This window comes from Anser brachyrhynchus, assembly GCF_964034855.1.
Source record: "Anser brachyrhynchus genome assembly, chromosome: 3".
In the NCBI taxonomy this organism is placed as follows: Eukaryota; Metazoa; Chordata; class Aves; order Anseriformes; family Anatidae; genus Anser; species Anser brachyrhynchus.
The window spans coordinates 7,238,280-7,253,754 of NC_137696.1; the positions used below are offsets into that span (position 1 = coordinate 7,238,280).

At 36.9% G+C, this 15,475-nt stretch overlaps 1 protein-coding gene across 6 annotated transcripts in view; it reads left to right on the forward strand.

Annotated features, from left to right (window-relative positions):
• The window catches only part of USP34 (ubiquitin specific peptidase 34), a 129,847-nt gene extending 117,789 nt beyond the window's left edge, over positions 1-12,058 (forward strand). For 5 of the 6 annotated variants that reach the window (XM_080587854.1, XM_080587856.1, XM_080587855.1 and 2 more), the window contains 12 exons: positions 228-306; positions 3,286-3,412; positions 3,747-3,854; positions 4,948-5,052; positions 5,178-5,302; positions 6,379-6,531; positions 7,475-7,598; positions 8,814-8,893; positions 9,275-9,415; positions 9,540-9,686; positions 10,318-10,477; positions 10,796-12,058. In XM_080587854.1, the coding sequence (XP_080443980.1) occupies positions 228-306; positions 3,286-3,412; positions 3,747-3,854; positions 4,948-5,052; positions 5,178-5,302; positions 6,379-6,531; positions 7,475-7,598; positions 8,814-8,893; positions 9,275-9,415; positions 9,540-9,686; positions 10,318-10,477; positions 10,796-11,406 (1,960 nt within the window). In that variant the 3' untranslated portion in view covers positions 11,407-12,058. The remainder of the gene's footprint in view (positions 1-227; positions 307-3,285; positions 3,413-3,746; positions 3,855-4,947; positions 5,053-5,177; positions 5,303-6,378; positions 6,532-7,474; positions 7,599-8,813; positions 8,894-9,274; positions 9,416-9,539; positions 9,687-10,317; positions 10,478-10,795) is intronic. The other variant, XM_080587857.1, reaches the window with a different exon arrangement.
• Positions 12,059-15,475: the final 3,417 nt, after the last annotated feature.

Here is a 15,475-nt window from a genome sequence, read left to right on the forward strand (position 1 = left end):
TACTTTGGACAGCGGGTTGTTTAAAAAGGAAGTCGACATCAGAGACATCTTTAAATGAAAAAGTTTTTTAAAAAAAAAAAAAACAACAAGAGAATAAGCATGTTCTTTTTGGCCTTCTGTGATAATTTTTGAAAGAATAGCATGAGCATAAAAAATTTAAACATCGGTATGAATTACGAAAATACATACATTTTTCAGTGTTCTCAATGTTTGGATTTTTTTCCTAGTGCCTTCAGAATATTACTAGAATCAGATGAAGACAGACTTCTTGTTGTGTTTAACCGAGGATTGATTCTGATGACTGAGGTAAGTGTTCTGTTATTTAATTTTAATGAACACCTCACTTTCTTATTGATTCATTGCTCCTTCCTGACAACATTTGCTTTAAATTGTTGTAATATTGTATAATTTAAAATAAATATATGAAATATGTGGATGAAGTACTGGCATACATGTAAAACATTAAAATTTTAAGGGTCATAGGAAGAAAAAAAAAAAAAAAAGGATTTACCAGACACGCCTGAACACTAACGTAGGAGTTTAAATGAGTAATTTTGAGGCAATAAAAATCTTCATACTGGATTAAGATGAAAGCTTAATCAGTAACAGAGATTTGGTAGGATAACTATAAAAGGATGTAGCTTAAATTGGAAAGATGAGCAAGAAATAAATTGGTGATATGTCATTTTGTATATCAAGGACAGGTACACTTGCTCTGAAGTTCATAATGAAGAGCAAATTAGGTGTACTGAAAGCTTGTAAATTATGAAAACATGGGAAAAAGATGATGGGAGATACTGTGGTTTACTCTACTATGGATCCCAAACCAAGAAAATGTGTGAGGTCTTTTATGATTTGGGAGTAATAAGAGATTGCAACACCTTCAAGTTCTTTTGGGAAGAAATGCTTGGTAACATTTGTTCATCTCCTCTCGGGCGTGTTCGTGACAGTTTTGTGATGCAGCAAGTGGGGAATGTGACTGGAGAGTTCTGGAGGATTCCAAGTCACGTAGGCACTGACTGAGAAGGCGCAGCTGGGAAGCAGTCTGGGTGAGCAGGAGCAGGAAATGACTCTCTAACTCTTAAGAATGGAAGGAGAGGAATCAGATGACCTTGATGCATTCAGAGAATTAGTTGGTAAGGTGTGATGGCAGCAAGTCTGAGAAGAAAAATGTGCAGATACTCAAAGGGCAAAACTATCCACATGTGAAGAAAGGGTAGGAAGTCTAGTAGGAAATTAATTTAGATAAATCAGAAACTCTTTGTTAGCATGAAGAGAAAGAAGAAAACATGCAAAGAGTGGAAAGAAAAGCAGATTTATAACACTGAATATAAAAGAACAAAAGAAGAATGTGAAGGATAAAATTAGAAAGATCTAAGCAGAAAGCTGCAACTAGCAATAGATGTTATGAGTTAGTAAGAAATTCTTAGTAAGAAATTGACAGCACAAAATGGGAAGGAAGGAAGGAAGGAAGGGACGTTAGGTGGTTTTGAGAGCAGGAGTAAAATTTAAGATGATCTAGATGTGTTGGAGAAACTGAGTAAAAATAAGAAATTCATTCTTGGCACATGCAGATTGGTGTCACCATGGAGGGGATAATGAACTGGTACAAATCCATGGTACAAAATAACGGGGTAGGAGGTAGTTGTAGCTGTACAGTAAATGAGATACTGGAACGGATTGCCTTAGAAGGTGTCAGCACAACTGGAAGTCTTCAGGAGTACTTTGAGCAAACATCTGTCATGGATATAGAGATATTTAGTCTGCCTTAAGGCATGTGGGTGGATTAGATGATGCTTTGAGGTTGATTCCAACCCTATTCTAATATGGTTTATATTTAAAATATATATATATTTAACTTCTTGGTGTCACTACTCTGTATTGTCTGGGACATAATGTGATAGAAAAGGCTGGAATTACAAAAACAGAAAAGATACAAATGAAGATACTGCAGTACTGTGAAATTTTAGTTTTCATGAGCTTGTTATAAATGTAAGCCTCTTAACTAGCTACAGTTAGTTACTCCAGAATATGTTCCTCTTTGTCTTGTAAATGCGTACATTCCATAAACTCAAGCTAAAAATTTAGGAACTTTTCAAGGCTTTATCACATCCAGAAAAGTTTTCCGCATAGTGGGGTTTTATCTTCACTGTAATAGAAAAAAACACCATGTTGAGATTTTGCTTTATAGGGAATGAGATTAATGTTCATATATCTTTGAAATAGCCCAACAGATTAAATAACTTTTCTTAGGCCTTGTGCTAGAATTTTTGTGGTGTTGGGAAATCAGTTGCTTTTCTTTTCTGATATTTCTATAAATTTCTATAAATCACAGATGCCCACAAGGTATTTTTGTTAGAAAGGGAGAAGTCATTCATCTGATGTATGTACAATCATATTACATATGTTCCTAAGCAGGACATTTTAAAAAAGAACTATTGTCTATGTCAATCGTACTCCCCCCCCCAATTCATATACCAATGTCTTTCTTTATGCATCTCTAATATCACCTGGTAGGCTGGCCAAAAGATTGGGTTTAGAGACATAAATATACCATCTCAAGCTATGCTTTGCTTACTGTGTTTTAGATAGATCTTATGTGTGAAAACTTCGTCATTATTCTGAACCAAACACGATTGGTAGTCTACATGACTCTCGCTAATATAAAGCTTTTACCTTTGAAATCAAATTCAGGATGTTTTTAAATGTGTATCTCTAAGAGATGTATTGGATGTGCTCACAAAAATGCTCATTTTTTGAGCAGAGATGGGTAGTTACTTGTTATCGGCATTATTGTTATAGTAAATTTTACAAATTCAGTTTCCTTCTGGTACGCACGTGTGAAAAAATTTATATGACTCTAGTTTTTGGATTAAGTGAGAAGAACACAAGGCAGCCTTATATGACCAAAAGCAGGTTTCAGTTTAACTTCCGTAGAAGATTACTTACTGTTCATTGTTACTGGAACTGTATGTTCAGGTCAACAGTTATATTTAGTTGTTGTAAAAGATACCTGGTGATTCATTCTCTCTCTTTCCTTCTTTCTTCCTCTCTCCCCCACCTTTTTTCTTTTGAATCTTTTTCATAGTAAATATGCTAATTGCATATACAAATTTATTCTCTTTTTAAAATGTTATTAGCTTTTAGTAACTTTGTGATTACATCTGGCACGATATTCTTTTATACTTTTTTTTTTGTGCATAAAATAACGTAAAAGTAGTGTCTGTAGGATAGAAATGATATTGTGTTATGTGGCAACATAAAGTGTGGGTTTTTTCTTTGTAGTCCTTTAACACATTGCACATGATGTACCACGAGGCTACAGCTTGCCACGTGACTGGAGACCTGGTAGAACTTCTGTCTATATTCCTTTCAGTTCTTAAATCAACACGTCCATATCTTCAAAGAAAAGGTTTGATTATAACTCTTCAAAGGATTATTATGTCTGTTGTCTGTTAATTAATTTTCATGACCTAAAACTTAGTATTCTGTCTTACTTATTATCTATGTTTACAAACTTTCAATGCAGTAGCAGATTATTTTTAAATTACTTATTAAGTTCCTTTTTGACATAATCTGACTAGATTAAGTACGTTTAATAGCAGTAGATCAATGAGATTGAATTTGATTTTTAGATTGATAAAAATGTTAGAGGAAAAATCATTCTTCAGCAGTAAAATTCTGTGCTTCATTTAAAGAACTTTTGTGAAATTCACTAAGCAGATTTCTGTTTTTTGCCTTTGCAGATGTGAAGCAAGCTCTCATTCAGTGGCAGGAGCGAATTGAATTTGCCCATAAGCTTTTAACTCTGCTAAATTCCTATAGTCCTCCAGAACTTAGAAATGCTTGTATTGGTAAGTTGTAATTTTTTAACTGCAGTCAGGAAGGACCTGTTCTATGCGAGTATCCGATTTGCAATTCAAATTTCATTTTTACAAGTGCAAATGCTTATTAGGTGCTCTGTAGATTGGGATTTTTGAAACTAATATTGTCAAATGTATCAATATAGCCATTGTTCCTATTATAAATAATTGTGTTTTCATCATGTTAAAGTTAATATTCATACTTTGCTAGGCATGCAGGCTGTGTGCACGAAAAGTCAGCCTTCATTTTGAGAGGCCATTGTGCAATGTGGCTTATTAAAAAATCAGAGGCATGGTTAAGGAATAACTCATAAATTCAGGTGTCGGGTCAGTTTACAATCAAATCCCAAATCTTCCATTAAGGTTCAAGTACTAACTAATGCTCCACTCAAATATATGCTGAGCAAATTCATCTGAATTAACAGCTTTTAGCATAAATTTTTATGATCTATTTTCTAGAAAGTATAATAGTGAAAGTAAAGCTTAAAGAGCTTGTGGAATTGAATACATTTGTTTTTTTAAATTGTAGGCATAGACCTTATATATAATGTGTCTGTTTTGCACTAGAAAGGCCTATTCCAAAATCTTTTTCTAGCATAGTTTTTTTTTTTTGATATTAATTTAATGGATATAATCTGAATTCTTATGCATGCTAATGAAGGCCTAAAACTTTGTCCACATGAAACCTTTTCTGTGTGATTTGCATGCATTTTCCTCTTATTTTAAGTGCCTTTCTCATTGTCCTCCTGACTGCTGCTGGTTACATTTTCCAGGCATCAAACCTGATATGTTAAAGAAGAAGGAAAGAGGGTAATTTTATTGAGCTTCTACTTCCTACGAGCTGGCACACCTCTCATTGGTTGTAGATCTACCACTGAGCAGGTTTGCTGCCAGTGGCAGAGGTGAAGGGAACCTTGACCGATTCAGGTGTATTCACGTTGCGTGTTACTCACAGTAAGCCTACCTCCACAGTGCACCCTAGCAAAAGAGAGATGAGAGTTTGAAAATGCATGAGCCATAAGTTAAACTGTCTTCTGTTAAGAAATAACAATTTGTAATAGCAAAAAAACCTTTTTGTTTGTAGATGTCCTCAAGGAGCTTGTACTTTTAAGTCCTCATGATTTCCTACATACTCTGGTTCCATTTCTACAGCACAATCATTGTACATACCACCACAGTAATATCCCAAGTAGGTATTTCAGTGATTGTATTTTGAAGTTCTGTTACACTATTATTACTCTGTCATGTTCCTTGCTGATGTCAAATATTGACCTTTTTTAATATATCCCTATTTTATCCTAACTTGTACTACAGTGTCTCTAGGACCTTATTTTCCATGTCGTGAAAATTTGAAATTAATAGGGGGAAAAAGCAATATTCGTCCTCCACGTCCTGAACTTAATATGTGCCTCTTGCCTACAATGGTGGAAGCCAGCAAGGTATGTAAACGTATTGTCTTATCAATAGCTATTTCTCTGTTGTTTTCCCTTTTTATAGAACTATTATAATAATCCAGTAGCATAATACATTTACATTTTGTTTGTAAACAAAGCATAATTCTTCTTCAAGATGTGTTGTCCTCATATACTCCATTCTAGATGTGCACTCCAGAAGCACCATTTCCCTGCCCTTGGTGATTACACAGCTTCATATTCTAGACATGATAAATGTTTAAACCTTGTACTCAGGGAAAAAAAAAAAAACAAAAACAAAAACAAAATTCAGCCAACCAACAACAAAAACACATTTTGATAATCTTCCAATCTGTTTGTAGCATTTATAAAAGAATATTCAGGAACTGCCCTGGGATAATCCAAATAGGTTTCAAACAATGTTAAGATTTATTAACAGACAGTTAAGTCGATCCTCTAGGTTTCATTAGAGTCCACTCCACCAGGACTGAGGCACAATCTGCTATTTGTTTCGGTAAAATGCCAATACCTGAAATACGTAGGGCTATTTTATAGGGCTTTGAGTCTTTTACTTTCTGTTTTCCCTTCTGTGGGCTTCCTGATGGGATGCCAGCTTTGGTGGGGCTACTTTGTAGTCACTTGCCATGTCCCATTATTACAGTTACCACAGCGGTGGGATTCAGCTCACATAACTTTGCCTATCTAGAAGGTCTTTGTACAGCCCTTCCTGTGGTTAATGGAGAGGAATCGGTACCCTCAGAAGGAGGCTGATCCTTCCTGCCTTAGACATCCGAGTCTGGTCAGTGACTCTTCCTTTGAAGGAGTCCCTCTCCATTGACAGCAGGGATTGCTCACTCGAGTAGATGATAGATAGCTAAAGTCAGGTAAGATGAATCCCACCTTAACACGAATGTGTGTGGACAATCATTCGACGAAGGAAAACTGGTTACTTGCTGTACAGTAGCCGTGGTTCTTCAAGATGCTTTGTCCACACAGATTCTGCGGTGGTCCTCTTGTGCTAATGCAGAGCCCTGTCATGGGGGATTCTTATCGGTGAAGGAATTGAGTGGTGGTTGAAGCCGCCATACCCCTTATGCCCTCAGGTACAGTGGTCGCAAGGACACACTGGGTGCAGGCACAGCCCCAGTGGACACTGCTATTCAGAAAGAATCCAATCTCCTGCACATGAGGCCTATGTGCACGTAGATGGGAATCTGTGTGGGCAACACATTTCGAAGAAGCACGGTTACTGTAGGGTAAGTAACCCTTCTTTTTTAAAGCTTTCAAAATGATGCTTTGTGTATTTGTGCACCATCAAATTTACTGTATGACCAAAGTTTAAATAAAAATGCCTAGAACCAGAAATTATCTGTATTTTTCCATCATGTATCCAGTGGTAACGGATGTGACACAAAATAATGTAAATATTTGAACTGAAAAGTCATTATTATATGACACAGTACTTTACAGTCTGTAATGAATTCATATACATTGGGAACCAGAAGATTTCAAAGCCTTCAAAACCCCATCCACAGTTATGTTTACCTGTGTTTTTGCATGCTGATTTTTCATTCATTTGTTTTATGTAAGATCGCATTTTGTTTGCTTGAATTTTTGAGATTTCCTTTTGGCTATCTGGTCTACAGAAGCTGATGCTGTTTTGAATGCATACATCCAAAATATATTAAAATACTGGCATACGAGACTCTTGGCATATGTTTATCATTTGCTTTGGGACATTCTTGAAAATACTGCTTTGAAAGCCTGTGAAGCTTTGTCTCGAGAAAATTCTGACTTGCATGGACAGTAACTTACATTATGATTTAAAAAGTAGTAGTGTATCTGTTTACATATCTGCATATGATTTAAAAGTACTGCATTCTTTTCTCATCCTCTTCAAGATAAGCTATTCACATAGCTTTGCATATTCTCAGAGCCTGTTTATTCAGAATCCTACAATAGAGGTTTTACTGGTGGGGGGGAATTGCACTTGCCATCCCTGCTCTGATCTCACTGTTGTGCTTAACAAGGACACAGTGGTAAAACACAGCTGGACTGGGTTAGACCTGGAAATCCCCATGATGTTTTCCTGTAGTATTTGATGAAATGTTTTAGGGGAAGAAGTGCAGGGATGCTTAGGAAATCTGGTAGCAGTCCAGTTGCTTATGTAGTTTAAATGAAGTTCTCTTAAATCTCCAGGGCAAAGATGATGTTTATGATCGTATGCTGCTAGACTACTTCTTTTCTTATCATCAGTTCATTCATCTACTATGCCGAGTTGCAATCAACTGTGAAAAGTTTACGGAAACATTAGTTAAAATGAGTAAGTATGAAAGTTAAACAGCTTAAAGTTCGCGTTGTTTTTTTTCCTGTGGTAGTTGTGAGCACTTCTCCACAAAGTTTTATATTGAAGATCTGTAAGAAAAAGCAGTGCTTGTGAAAATTGCTGCATTAATTGTTCTGGAAATTAATTTTCCTTAATCCACAGAACTGTGCAGTGTGTATAATGATGCACTGCCATCTTACCTACACGACTGTCAGGCTTCAGGCCTGTCCAGAAGGGACCTGTGGCAGCCAGTGAGAATTCAGTCTCCTTGCACATTTACAGTTTCATACAGGACTCACTGAAATTGGTTCTTTCACCAACTAAATTAACTAAAAAGTTAGTTCTTTTTAAATGGCTTTGTCAGCTCCTTAATCTACATCATCTCTCCAGTTAATGCCATTTCTGGCAAGTATTACTTATCTGCCCAGGAGCGTACGGACCATCTAGACAGCCACTGACGGTGTTGACTCTGTTGTAAAACTTGGATGTGTCTCACTCCATCTCTTGGGAACCCATCACAAGTTAACCAAATGAGTAACCATCCAGTCATGTAGTTTGTACCTGAAAACATAGATACTGTATCAGCTCTGCCATTAAGTACCACCAGTATTTGGGTTTCCTCCTGTCACAATGTGTAAGCATTGTTTTTCTGTATGAGCAAGGCATTTCTGGGTTTATCCAACTGCTCCGGTCGTTCTGCCTGGTTCTCTGCAGGACAGCATCCTGCCTTGACTTGCCCCATTAATTGCACGTCACTCTGAAGGCATATCATGGTGGTTGTTTTTTCCACCAAGGACTCAGGATAAACTGTTTTCCAGTGTGGTAGGTGCAGATGCACAAACATTGCAGTCACACAAATACAGTTGTTACAGAGACAAGCATTCTGGGAGCTGTCTCTTCAATTCAGTTCTTAAAATTAGGCATCTAGCCAGATTCTGATTACAAACCCAGAACTAAAGCCAGCTCTTACTTTTTTTACATTTCATAGCAATACTAAAGGGATACATATATTTATTAGAGGTACTGTAAAAACTTCACAGACCATCAGTCTGATTATAAAAAATGTTTAGAATGTGGTCTTATCAAATGATATGGCACTTTGGTACTGCTTGAGGACTGGTACTATATGAGGAAGTGAGAATCTGTCTCCAAGGAGGATGATTTTTCAACCATTCTCACAAAAGTAACTACTATTTTCTCATAACATTTCAGGTGTCCTAGTTGCGTATGAAGGTTTACCACTTCATCTTGCATTATTCCCCAAACTTTGGACTGAGCTTTGTCAGACTCAGGTAAGTCAGTGGGTTTGAGAACAGAATGGAAATACGGGCAAAAACCAGTAACTGTGAAACAGGTACTAACCTATGAATTTTAACCAGTGGGTATTGCTTAATCATTCAAAACATTAAATGTTAGTTATATTTTGAAAATACCTCTGCTTATGTTATCTTCGTGAAAGGAAAATGTGAAATAATTGACAATACTTGATTTGTGCAATTTACTAATAGCTGATTGATCTGAAATACTTTTATCATTAAGAACCATATAGTTTGAATTAAAAATATCAGTGGGCCTGGATAGATTCCTGTGCCTGAGACAGCTGTTGCTGACGGTGTTAGCGCTGTGATGTAGTTCCGGTGATGACTTTGCAGTGTTCTTTCTTTCTTTACCAGTCTGCAATGTCAAAGAACTGTGTAAAGCTCCTCTGTGAAGATCCGGTTTTTGCAGAATATATAAAATGTATTCTAATGGATGAAAGGACCTTTCTTAACAACAACATTGTATACACCTTTCTGACCCATTTTCTTCTAAAGGTAGGTGAACCTTTAGTGATAGTTTCTGTTCCAAGAAATGCAGTCAGGTCTGTTATTTCAGTTTAGGATACTGTTTTCACAATTCCATTTTCTGTGGTTTAAAAAGAATCTATTCTTTGTGCAGGTCCAGGGGCAGGTGTTTTCTGAAGCAAACTGTGCCAACTTAATCAATACTCTAATTACGAATCTAATAAACCAATATCAAAGCCTAGAATCTGACTTCAGCAACCAGAGAGTTGAAATCTCCAAAGCAAGCTCTACTTTAAATGGGGTGAGTCTTTTCTAAGCCGTTCAGTATCATTTAGGAGGCAGCTTATTTTCTGTGGAAGCTCTTCAGTGCCATGCAGCAGCTTCTAAAGAGGTGGGCATTGTTAGTTCAACTTTGTGCTTAAGTGGGATTTCTGAGGAGAGCATGGGAGGCTACCTGAACTGTCTGGCTGGGAGCGTTCATCTCCATTAATGAGATAGTCATAAAGTTATGCAGCAGCAGTCTGAGCTCTCCAGAAGTTTCCATTCCACTTGCACGCCTTCTCTCAGTGCACACAGGATACATACTTGGGTCTCCAAGCAGACAGTGGGAACCACATGACTGGGGGCTGGCTTATTGGAGGAGGGGAAGCACCACGAAGTGCAGTGACCATTGGCATGCTCTAACCCAGCAAAAGATGTCATTTTACAGTGGGCAGCACGGTTTTGTTACCCGCTTAGAACAGATACACACTAAGGTCAGCATGTGAGTAGTGACTGGGAAATTTCGGTAGTGTCAGTGTATTTAGAATTTGATCTTTTGGATGTTCAGAACACATGGAAGCCTCTAGTTACTGCACAGATGTCTCTGTGCGTAGCTTTTATCAGAAACAAATTGGAAATAAGGCTAGTTACGGTTGTTGACTCTTTTTTAGGACCTCCGAGCACTTGCCTTGCTGCTTTCAGTGCACACTCCCAAACAGCTCAATTCAGCCCTGATTCCAACTCTACAAGAGCTTTTAAACAAATGTAGAGCGTGTCAACAACAAAGGAACTCATTACAAGAGCAAGAAGCCAAAGAAAGAAAAACTAAAGGTTTGCCTTCTATCACGATTTCACTGTAATGCTAAAATTTTACAAACTTTTACAAATTAATGTAACACATTGTTTTCTTACCACAGAGTGTAAGCCATTTCTTAGTTCCAATCCCTAAAACTACACAAGAAATGCTGTTTTATTATGGAGCTAAAATTTTAAACAATTACGCGAATTGTCTCTAAGAAAATAAGTATTTCTTAAATTCATGTTTAACATGGAAGCAGATAAAAAATGTGAAAGAAATGGCCTGTTACGTGGATGTATGGCATGAAAATAATGCAGTTTTTATTAGAGTTTGTTTTTTTTTTCCTACAGACGATGAAGGAGCTACTCCTGTAAAAAGAAGACGGGTCAGCAGTGATGAGGAGCACACTGTAGATAGCTGTATCAGTGATATAAAAACTGAACCCCAGGAGGCACTGACCCCAACAAGCACTTCAGATAACGAGACACGGGACTCTTCGATCATTGATCCAGGCACTGAACAAGATCCTCCTTCCCCTGAAAACAGTTCTGTCAAAGAGTACAGAATGGAAGTTCCATCTTCGTTTTCAGAAGACATAATGCTAGCAACGAGGTCACAACACACAGAAGAGCAGTCAGGAAATGGTAAATTTGAAGAATGCAAAGAATTTAAAGACCTGCAGACTTCCAAGGATTCCATTGTAGCTGAGGAGGACTCGGAGTTTCCTTCCACATCGATTTCAGCGGTTTTATCTGACCTTGCAGATTTGAGAAGCTGTGATGGTCAAGCCTTACCATCCCAGGACCCTGAAACTAGTTTATCAATCAGTTGTGGCCATTCCAGAGGACTTTTTAGTCATATGCAGCAGCATGACATTTTAGACATCCTGTGTAGGACCATTGAGTCTACGATTCATGTGGTCACAAGGATATCTGGAAAAGGAAACCAAGCTGCTTCTTGACATTAGATGGAGCATGTCTGCTTTTAAGTCTTTTTTTCCCCCCCCCCCAAAAAATGCTGTTTGTATAAGTTTTGCTTATTTCTGTTTTGTGCTTCAGTTTGTCCAGTGTTCTCTGCTTGAATGGCAAGATAGATTTATATGCTTAATTCTTGGTCAGGCAGAACTCCAGATTTTTATTTTATTTTATTTTTTTGCATCTACCGTACACTTTCTTAAAGGGCAATCAGATAATGGATATGTTTTATGTAATTAAGAGTTCACTGTAGTGGCTTTCATTTAATATGGCTGTCTGGGAGAACAGGGCCTCCTTGCCCTGTATGATGTAATTTAAACTTATGGCATTTTTACTGTGTATAATATGGTGTCCTCTGTGCCAGTTTTGTACCTTATAATAGAGGCAGATTGCCTCAGATCGCTGTGGTTCTTATTATCAAAATTAAGTTTACTTGTATACTAAACAACCACAAGAAATTTGATTCTGTAAAGAATCCTCTTTAGCTGTGGCCTGGCAGTATATATATGGTGCTTTATTTAACAGAATACCTGTGGAGGAAATAAAGCACACTTGATGTAAAATTAATTGTTTTATTTTTATTGACATGATCAATTGCTATTCTGTGCACTTCATTAAACTGATTGTGATGACTTTTCATTTGTTTATATATGTTGCTTCAGTCTTTGGATTTCTCATCAAAGACAACGTGAAAACTGAAACAGGTGCAGAAAGAAACGATGCTCAGTTGTATATAATTTATGTAAATCTTGGTCCTTTTTTGGTTTACTGTGCATGCATGTTCAGTCACACAGTTGAGAGGGATTGGTTGTTTTTTTACTATTTCTCCAGCACTTAATAACAAAGTGGTGGAAGAAACCAGTAGAACTTTTAATTTCTTCCCTTAATTTTAACCCTTGTTAGACCATTCTCTCCTTTTTTCCTATGCTGTCATCTTCCTTTGACTCTCCTCTACCTGTGCTGCCTCTGGGGCCCACTCCCTCTGGCCATGCTCCCACACTTTCTTGAGACCTTCTCTGCCTCCTTAAATGCTGGGCTGACTTTATCATCTCTTCTTGTCACCTTTCCTCGTGTTATTTCTGAGCAATATCCATTTTGTAGTTACCTCTCAGATTGTCGATGATTTCGATTTTAACCTGATTAAACAATTTTCAGCTTCATTTTCCAGTATCTAAGCTCATTTGGGGTTTTAGTCTCTTTATGACATGTCTTTTTATTTTGAATTTCTTCATTCTGTCTACTATATAATGTAGTTTAGCATCATTTACTTGTCCATGATTCTATTGTGTGGTGCTTTTATGACTTCTCTTACTCGCTTTGAATTTATTCTTTCTTTTTTTAACCTTCTGTATTTTTTTTAACCTTCCATAGTCATTTCTGTCTTCAGTTTATGCTTTATATTCCCCTTTATTAGCACTTTTATTCCCGCATTTACAACCATTATATTAATGTTGGTGAGGTCTTAAGTTGGTCTCATCATTATTCAAACATTAATTACGTTTTTACTCTCTTTAGGAATAACCTTATTACCTTCTCTGATCAACTTCTCCATAGATTGCAACGTCAGAGAAATCCTCAACAGTTTGTAGTCAGAACTTCTACACAATGACATCAGAATTCATCTATCAAGTCTACCATGCCTCGGAATTTGTGGTTAAGAAGTTTGGGATCACACCTCAATTTAAGAGCTTCAAGAAATCAAATCATCCCTTTGGTGAGTAGTCTCTGTAATTAATTACTCTTATTAAAAATGCGCATCTGAGTTTTGTTAATGTTAGACTTCAGCTCTGGCTATGGCATTTTGTCGGGCTTTGGCTTCTCATACAGGATGAGATCATACCGTAATTGTCACTGAAGAGTGGGATTCTGTCTTGCGAGGGTTGTTTTTCCTGATACTTTGAACGCCCTTTTTGAACCAAATATAGACATTTCAGCAATCATTTCACATATGTGATACAAGTAATAGCATAGTTCTGCCCCTTCTGTGTGCAGCTCTGCAGTCATCAGCTGGTCAATGACTAGGTCCTTTTAAGTTATTTTCAAGATGTTTTCCCCTACATATTTGTGTATGGGATTTGCAAATATTGTCAGTGGTAACTTTTGCATTTTATTATAATTTATTCTCCCAAAGACATAACTAGCCCTTTAGAATCCCACTGGAAGTCCATTTAGTTGATAATCATTTTTCATTAACAAAGCCTCTTGGAACTTTCAATTTCAGACTATGTTTCAGTGATGCTGTATTTTGGTTTTGGTAGCTCCTCAAGTAAATACCTTTAAACAATAAAACACACATCCTACATAAGTTATGTTATGCCACCAGTTCCCTTGTAACCCCTTCAAAAACCTAGATCATATTTGTTTGATGCTTTATTAAAAAATGTTGATTAGCTTTCATTAGATGATGATTCTATGATTCTAAACTGACTGAATACTAGCTTTTCTATTATTTTGCTCAAAAATTGTGTCAAGATTACCCTTATGTTTACCTTTCCTTTTGTCCTTTTAAACCGAGTCTTCCTTCAATTCTACTGGTAATTTTTTCCAGTTTTCTTTCAGTTTCCTAAAAAAGAACCCTTAGTTTTGTACATAGTATTCCCCTTCTTTTACTTTAAATCATTTTTCTAGTTTGTATTTCTTTGCCTTCAGTTTCCTAAAACAAAACTAAGTGGTACCTGCACTTGTCTTCTCTTCCATATCTGTTTTTCCCCTTTGAAGTTTGCATCCATTTCATTCATCTTCCTCTATGACCCTTATTTTACATGTTCTTTAAGTCATTATTTCTTGCATAGTATTCCCCTCCTTTTACTTTAAATCATTTTTCTAGTCTGTATTTCTTTGCCTTCAAGAACACCATTGTTTTCACTTGTCTTTAAAAAACCTCCAAGTGTCTTCCTCCCTCTCTTAAAAGCTTTTATTCTCTTCCATGGCTCATCCCAACTCTGACTTAATTTGTTACATATTTCCTCCTAGAGGTCCCACCTCTCATTTAACCCCTGCAAAATTGAGCTTTTAAAATTGTTTCTCCTTTCATTGTCCTCACTGTACATAGTCTGTTACAGCTAGCGTCTGCCTCCTGGGCTCAAATTGTGAAGATCATTCTCTACACCTATTTTTGGCTGTCCTCTTTACAACTCTTCCCTTTCACATTTAAATTATTTTTCATTTTGGCTTTCTCAGAGATGAGGTTGGTTGTCCAGAAACTTACTATGTTATGGAAGTGTTATATCACAAACTATTTTTTTCTGTTTCTGCTTTGTCTCTTCACGCTGCTTGCTCTGCTTAGAATGCCTTCTGTGCTCCTGTGCCTTTTTTCAAACACACAAATTCCAATACGTTTAGTGATTGTTTTCCTCAAACTAACTCCACCTGTCTCCACTCCTCTTTTCACTTTTGTTATATTGGGAACTCTTAAACAAACATTCACTTATAAAACAAACTAAATTTATGCTACTAAACCATTTATCATTGTATTGTTACCAAATGATAAGTAATCCCTAACTTTGCTCCATCCAGCTCAAGGACTGAGGATAACAAATAATTTAACGTTCTTTGGTTCTAAGTAAACTGTTGGGGAGTCTGTGAGAACAGGGAGTTTTAACACTCCAGAAAAATTGTTTTGCCTCTCTAAGATGGTGATTGCCCCCTTCATACTAGGTGTGATTAAAAGTGCTAGAAAAGTGCCACCTAGTACAAGTAAAACATATCTCCAATTTTTGTAAATCCCAATATAACTGAATGCAGAACTTGAACTTTCAGGTCAGCAATACAACACTAACGTCAGCTAAGTTCCAACACCTACAATGAAGATGGGCAGGGTGCAGGAATGCTGGTGAAGCAAAAACAAGAAGATGTCCTTTTTTTGCCTGTAAGGACAGTCAAACAGAACTCCTCCTGGCTGTGAAAGCAGAGGAACTCATTGCCCAGTTCTTCTGCTGGGCCAGCCTACAGGGATGAAGAGGTAGGTACTTCATGTCTTTAATTTAAGAAAACTTATACGTATTATCAAACTTACAGCTGTGCAGGCCTGAGGGAACAAGAAGGATGCTAACCACA